The 6,158-nt window shown below is 43.1% G+C and overlaps 1 protein-coding gene across 2 annotated transcripts; it reads right to left on the minus strand.

Annotated features, from left to right (window-relative positions):
• Positions 1-131: 131 nt before the first annotated feature.
• atf5a (activating transcription factor 5a) lies at positions 132-5,053 on the minus strand. Of its 2 annotated transcripts, none has more exons than XM_056408278.1 (4): positions 4,861-5,053; positions 3,706-3,954; positions 2,203-3,388; positions 132-2,110 (listed from the first exon to the last, which is right to left on the minus strand). In XM_056408278.1, exons 2-4 carry the CDS (start codon positions 3,845-3,847, stop codon positions 1,924-1,926), a joined length of 1,515 nt encoding a protein of 504 aa, XP_056264253.1. In that variant the 5' UTR covers positions 3,848-3,954; positions 4,861-5,053; the 3' UTR covers positions 132-1,923. The 2 variants fall into 2 exon arrangements, with proteins under 2 accessions (XP_056264253.1, XP_056264243.1); XM_056408268.1 differs by having other exon boundaries at positions 3,622-3,954.
• Positions 5,054-6,158: the final 1,105 nt, after the last annotated feature.

Raw genomic sequence — 6,158 nt, forward strand, 5'->3', positions numbered from 1 at the left:
CATTCAAGGGACTTGTTTTCAAGATACATTAAACATCGGGTTGTATTGTTGCATTATTTCAACATTCGGTGCAGGTAAAAAAACAAAACATTTCCAGTTAATTCCCCAAGCGCTGAAAGAACACGACGGACTGATTTAATGATTCACTTTATTTATTCATTTTAAGAAAAGTAACAAACATCTGACGCCACACAAACGACATTTCTATTGGAGTAAATGAACATGGAACTACACAGCGTTATTATGCGCGGTCACTTATTTTTGGTTTTAACCATCGGAGTTGATAGTGCACCGCAGCGAGGTCGAACAACGGGACATTGATTTATTGCCAAAAGCTGATAAACACATTAAATACACGTCAATAAGTCCGCGTTCATATCCAAGATTGTCTTAAAATAAATAGGCATAGAAAAAAATCTATTCTCGGTACAGGCATGTTTAACAGTATAAGTGGTTATTTCCGTTAGCAATAAATCAGATTGGAAAATAAATTATTGACGGAAACCTACACCAACGCTAACACTGCCAAAGCATTAACAAATAACCGAATGAGATTTCTTTTTTCTACAAAGAAATGGCTAACACACTTTTCTCCCTGAACATACAAAAGTTGTTACAAATTAGTGCAGATCAGCCAGAGGCCTATAAAACGTATTGCCTCAACAAGCATTTTAGAGAAAAAAATCCCCCTCATTTCTGAAATTCTACATTTTCTACTCCGTATATGGAAAAACATGCAGAGGAAGGCTGCTAAAACCCCACCAGTTACAATATTTATACAAATGGAAAACCTTTTTTTTTTTTACATCAGGAAAACCTGGATGTAAAATAATGTAGTGAAATCTTTACCATGTAAAGTGAAGGACAGAAGTCTCCTGCCATGAATCTTCCACTGGCAGACGGGAGAACACATTGTATATCCTGAGCTGCAAAATAGATAGTATCATTTGCAACAAACACAATGTAAGTTTCTGAATTCAAAACTGTTAAAATCATTAGCTAATTCTCATTTGGTCACAGAATCAATCATTCAGACACTGCTGGATGAAATCGGTGATTTGGGCATTAAAAGAAAAAACAAATTGAACAGTCATTTTTATAATAAAGCATGGGTCAAAGGTAAATGGTTGGCCTTCAGTAAAAGTAATAAAGATGCTAAAAAAATGCAAGTCCTTTTATTGACTGAATATGTTGGGTTGCATTAAACCTGAAGTCAATCAAAGTAGTTGTCTAAAAAAAATTAACAATATTAAACTGATAAGGATATTTGCCATGGTTGATGATGAAAGGTTTCTCACTTTTCCGTACATCATCCGTCCTTTCCGCTTTTGTAAAAGAATACATTTTCAAGCGCAATCCTAATATTCTAAAATATTCATAGCAATCGAAATAACATTTACGGTTCAAGAGGCAAGAAATTATTCGAGAAAGGTATTTGGTTTGAAAGATGTGTTCAAACTGAAATGATGCTCTTTGATAGACGCCAACATATTTGTCGACTTCAACTCATGTACAAGGTGGTACAGGGATTGTAAAAAAAACACACAAAAAACGTTCTTTTGCTGACATCAATTCCAATGTAAGGCTGTTAATAATCTCAAACCTGCATAATGAATACATTACTTCTTCAGAAATAACCGTATTTTCAATTAGTAGATCCAGGCAGTGTGAGATCTATTAAAAATGATTGTCATTTAAAGCATTGCAATGCCACAGTGCAGGCTCAAGTGATTAGAGTGTGAAAGCAATGGAAGAATTGGATAGTGTTGACTTAAAATGTTAAACAATAATTCACACTAGCGAAGCATGCATTTATCCACCAAAAAATAATTAAACATTCAATTCCGAAAAATCTTACAGACACAAAGAGCGCTACGTTCTCCCTGCTGCGCCCTCTTTCAATGTACTTGCAGGAGTTTGGTGCTACGCTGTCGTGTCCTGCTTGAGCCTTTGGCTGCGGGCCTTGTAAACCTCAATCAGCAGGTCTTTGACGTACTGGATTTCACGTTCTACCGACTCTGCCTTGTCCCGGAGCTCCCGGTTCTTCCCTTCAAGGCCATGCAACTGCTCCTCCAGAGTATCCAGCTCCACCCTTTTTCTCTGGCGGTACCTGCATTAAGGAAAACAAAGATTAAATGCAAAACCTGTGAAATCACGGCGACGGTTAAATACCTTTAAATCAAGCGGAAACTAAAAGGTTACCTGTGAGCGGCAGTTTTGTTCTGATCTCTCTTCTTCTGTTTGCGCTTCCCGCCTTCAGCCGGGATGAGGTCCTCTTCGCAATTCAAATCACAGTGGTCTTCCTTCAGCCTGCATGCTTGTCTGTGCCCTGAGGGCTCCAAGTTCAGACTCTCCCTCGCCATTAAAAGACACTCTGGGCCCTGATCCTCCAGGAAATTACAGTGCAAATCATGCTGCCCTATCTGTAGACTCTCTGATTTCACCTGTTCGTTGATGTTGCTGAAGAAGCTGTGGTAGGCCTCAGACTGAGCTGTTGACGGAAGATAACAACCCTCGCCGCTCTCTGTTTTCCACGACACGGAGGCTTTTGTCATCTCCACTGTTTTGATACTATTGAGCACCTCGTTGCTCCCAGTGCCGCCGCTGACCTCCCTCATGCTATACATCAGCAGATCCTCTTTCTTGTGCGGGAGGTTAAGTGACCCACCAAAGCCAAATCCACCACCGACAACCTTCGCACCACCCATGACATCTTGACTGAAACAGCAATTGTTGTCGTCTTTCGGTAGAACGGCACATCTTCTGACCTCGACTGCACTACCCAGACAGTAGCTTTTTCCGACCAGCTGCTGGTCCTCGACACAGTCATAGCTACCTGGGAGGGTCACCGCTGCGTTACCTGAGTGACTTACTTTGGAACTCAACAAACTGTTGTCATAGCCTTCACCGAACCTCACACCGTCAGGAACTCTTTTCCTAACACACCCACTGGGGAGACTGCAGCTGTACGGGGCGTGTCTTGGAATTTTGGATCGCCCAATGGGCCCGCCACAGATACTCAGCAGGTCCAGTTCTCCGGTTGCCAGGGTAACAAGGAGTGGGCTGGATTCCGATTGGTTGGATGTGGAGTATGATGCATATGGCAGCTGACTGAACGGCTGGGGACCCGCCGGCAGTGGACCCCTGTCGCATTTTCCGAGCCTCGGCCCTTTCTCTGGCAGCGGCTCGGACAGGAAGTAGTCCTCTAGTTGGGCAAGTTCCTCTTGCAGCAGAGAGGTCATGACCTCCAAATCGGAGGGCACATGGATATCATTCTGAAGGGGCGAAGGGGGAAGGGAGGCATTGGTGGAGGAGGGAGGGGAAGGAGGGTTTGGGAGGTACGAGGAGAAATCCACTTCTTCCGTCATCCAGTCAGTGAGACCATCACCTATTGAAGAGAGAGAGAAAATGCAATCGTGACTTGCTGTTAGTTGGAGGAAAGCATTGCAATCAAATAACAATGTTCATGAAAACGTTAGAAAAATTCCAGTCATCCAACATTGCACAAAGCGGTTTCCTAAAGGCAAAATCTGATTGACAATAGGAAAAGCAAAAGTAAGATTTTTTTAAACTATAGTTGTAGCGTATCAACATATTAGGCATAGCTAGTTTTATACTTACTGTTCAGGAAGGACGAATGTGCTGCAGTGCCGAGCCCACCTGAAATGGGGAAAAATATAAAAAAGCGTACTCGCTGCAACTCACCAATTAAGTGCTGACTCTCCTCTGACACCTCCCCCCTGCACCCCTGTGATTGGCTGTGGCTAGCCTGTGGGTGAGAGTGAGCGAGGGGGTCTGCCGGGTAGACACGAAGACTCTTCCAAACAGGAGCTGATGTTGCCATCATATTGTCTGTTGGCGTTTTGATTCAATTTAAGTCCAAGCATATGCTGAGAGCAAGCAGGGTCTGACAGATGGGCCACAGAGAGCAGGGCTGGGTGAGCATAATGAAACCTGCAGGGTAAACACAAACATGGATCAGAAACATGCGGTTGAAAAAGATGCAACTTATTCAGTCGACCAGGAATCAGGAATATCGTCACTCGTGCTGCCCTCAGCAAGTTTCTAAACAGCAGTCAGTCTGTTGATGGAGAGGTTAGAATAAAGAAATCACCTGCAGGTCAATAATGAGGGTTTTTTTTTAAGCCATAAGGAAAATAAGTTTTCAAAACATATACATGTAACATGTATAGCAAATATCAAACATTTAAAATAGAATCACGAACATTTTCACACAAAAAAAACTCAGAATTGACAAAGTCCGTGATACACAAATGAGACCTGTGTCCTCTGAGCGTTGAACTCCCTCTAAGTAAAATGCACTTGACGTCCTCAAAACACGTGGGACTTACAACGCTGTCAACGGCTCAACTGTTGTCAAGGAGACAGCGGAAGATGAGAGGAACTCTCCAAAGCGAGAGACACCCTGATCATTTAATCGGATTGATGCACAGCAGCGCTTCTAATTCATCTTCTTTTTAAATGAATCACTTCTGTTTGACGATTTAAGCAGTTTAGCGGGTTAGGTGGTCATGTGGTATACCTACATGGAAACCTGGCAACCCATGCATGAAAGTGACAGAAATGTGATGCTCTCCATGTGTTTGAGAATATAAAAGCCGGAGGCTGTACATTTATATTAACACCGTCTTCACAGCAACCCAAAACAAACTAAACGTCCTGAAAGAAGCATCAAATATGTCGGCATACAGTCTATGAAAAGATATTAAAATAGCACACAATGCTTAAAGCAGAGGAACCAGCCAAAGCAACGCGTACGTGTGACACACGAGCAGACATAACAAACACAACAACGCAGAAAACGTGGTGTGCACAGCCGGGAGAGCGAGCGAGACTTACTCCATTCTTGCAGAGAAAAAGGTGGGTGCGTTGCAAAGGCAAAGCACGGGTTCTTATAGGGTCCGACAACTTCACGAGTTTAAAGAGCCATATTTGAGCTCGGAATATCCGGGGACGAGTTGTTGCTTTGTTGTGGTCGACCTGTAAACTGAGGGGCTGCTTAATTGTGAGAAATGCATCAGTCCATTCACACCTAGCAACCGACCGCGTCACGGGGACAAGCCGTGCGGCTGAGTGTAGATCCCTCCGCCCCCTCCCCTCCCCCGCCGAGCCTCACAGAAGGACGTCCCACTAACTCGCCGCTGCGCCGTGGGATACAAAGTACGTGCTACTACTCATGGAAGTACTCGTTGCTTCACGCTTGTTTTCAAAAGTAGCACAATGAAATATAGTACGAGCCGTTGTAATTTCTTATAATAAACGTGCGGTTGTGAGAAGTAAAGAAAACATAACCGAGAAGTAAATGAAAAGGTAATGAAATAATCCCACGTGGGCTACGGTGGCCTTGCAGGTTAATACAACGTATGAATAAATCAGCGGACCAATGAAACTGGGACATTTCGAAGCGGAAAGAGAATTATAAGTAGTTCCGATCCTGTTAAATGGTGTAGTGTTGATGTCTCTTAAGTAATCCTTAATGCAAACTCCCAATATGTAACGCGTTACAACGTGTCATTGTTTTTTTGTTTTACTATATAACCCGTTGTTGCTATATAGAGAGTAAGTTCAAAGAGAAGCACTATAACTGATGCCAAACCATATACTTGATCTGCGCGGACACTCACATACACACCAGTAGCCTACAGTTCTCACTCTGTACTTTACTATGTGGCGTGGTCTTGTTTTGATGAGGGACTATTTGATTCACAGCTCACTTTGTTGTTCAGAAGTCTGTTGCATCGCTGTTGCATCAGTGGTCCACGTTCAGAGCCATTGGCTGCGCGTGCACGGGCTGCCGTTCTGTCATTGGTTGGATTTGGCTCCATGTGATTGGTTAGTGGTAGGCAAGGCGAAGCGTCACCGTGTTGTTATCTTTTTTTTCTGCAGTGCAGACTGTGCACATGTTTCAGGTAAACAAACCGGGTGTGGATACGGTGCTGCAGATTTTAAAGCTGAGAAAAGCTTTTTGTGTCACAGTTTTACACAAACAGCTTGTGGTAATCAAGTCGGACTGATTATGCAGCTGAGCAAACTAAATGAGAGTTTAGGCATCCAATACCACTTAAAGATGCTCTATAATAGGAAGTCATGTTGTCATCATAGGCATGCAGTCTCTTTGTGTTATTACTGAGCAGTTA

This window comes from Pseudoliparis swirei, chromosome 3, assembly GCF_029220125.1.
Source record: "Pseudoliparis swirei isolate HS2019 ecotype Mariana Trench chromosome 3, NWPU_hadal_v1, whole genome shotgun sequence".
Taxonomy (NCBI): domain Eukaryota; kingdom Metazoa; phylum Chordata; class Actinopteri; order Perciformes; family Liparidae; genus Pseudoliparis; species Pseudoliparis swirei.

What these genes read in the sequence shown, in the direction of transcription:
- atf5a (XM_056408268.1), bottom strand. Translation starts at nt 3,847, where the DNA reads ATGATGGCAACATCAGCTCCTGTTTGGAAGAGTCTTCGTGTCTACCCG. An exon ending in ACATTCGTCCTTCCTGAACA is followed by an intron (nt 3,389 to 3,621) that starts GTAAGTATAAAA and finishes TCTCTTCAATAG; the next exon opens with GTGATGGTCTCACTGACTGG. An exon ending in AACAAAACTGCCGCTCACAG is followed by an intron (nt 2,111 to 2,202) that starts GTAACCTTTTAG and finishes TCCTTAATGCAG; the next exon opens with GTACCGCCAGAGAAAAAGGG.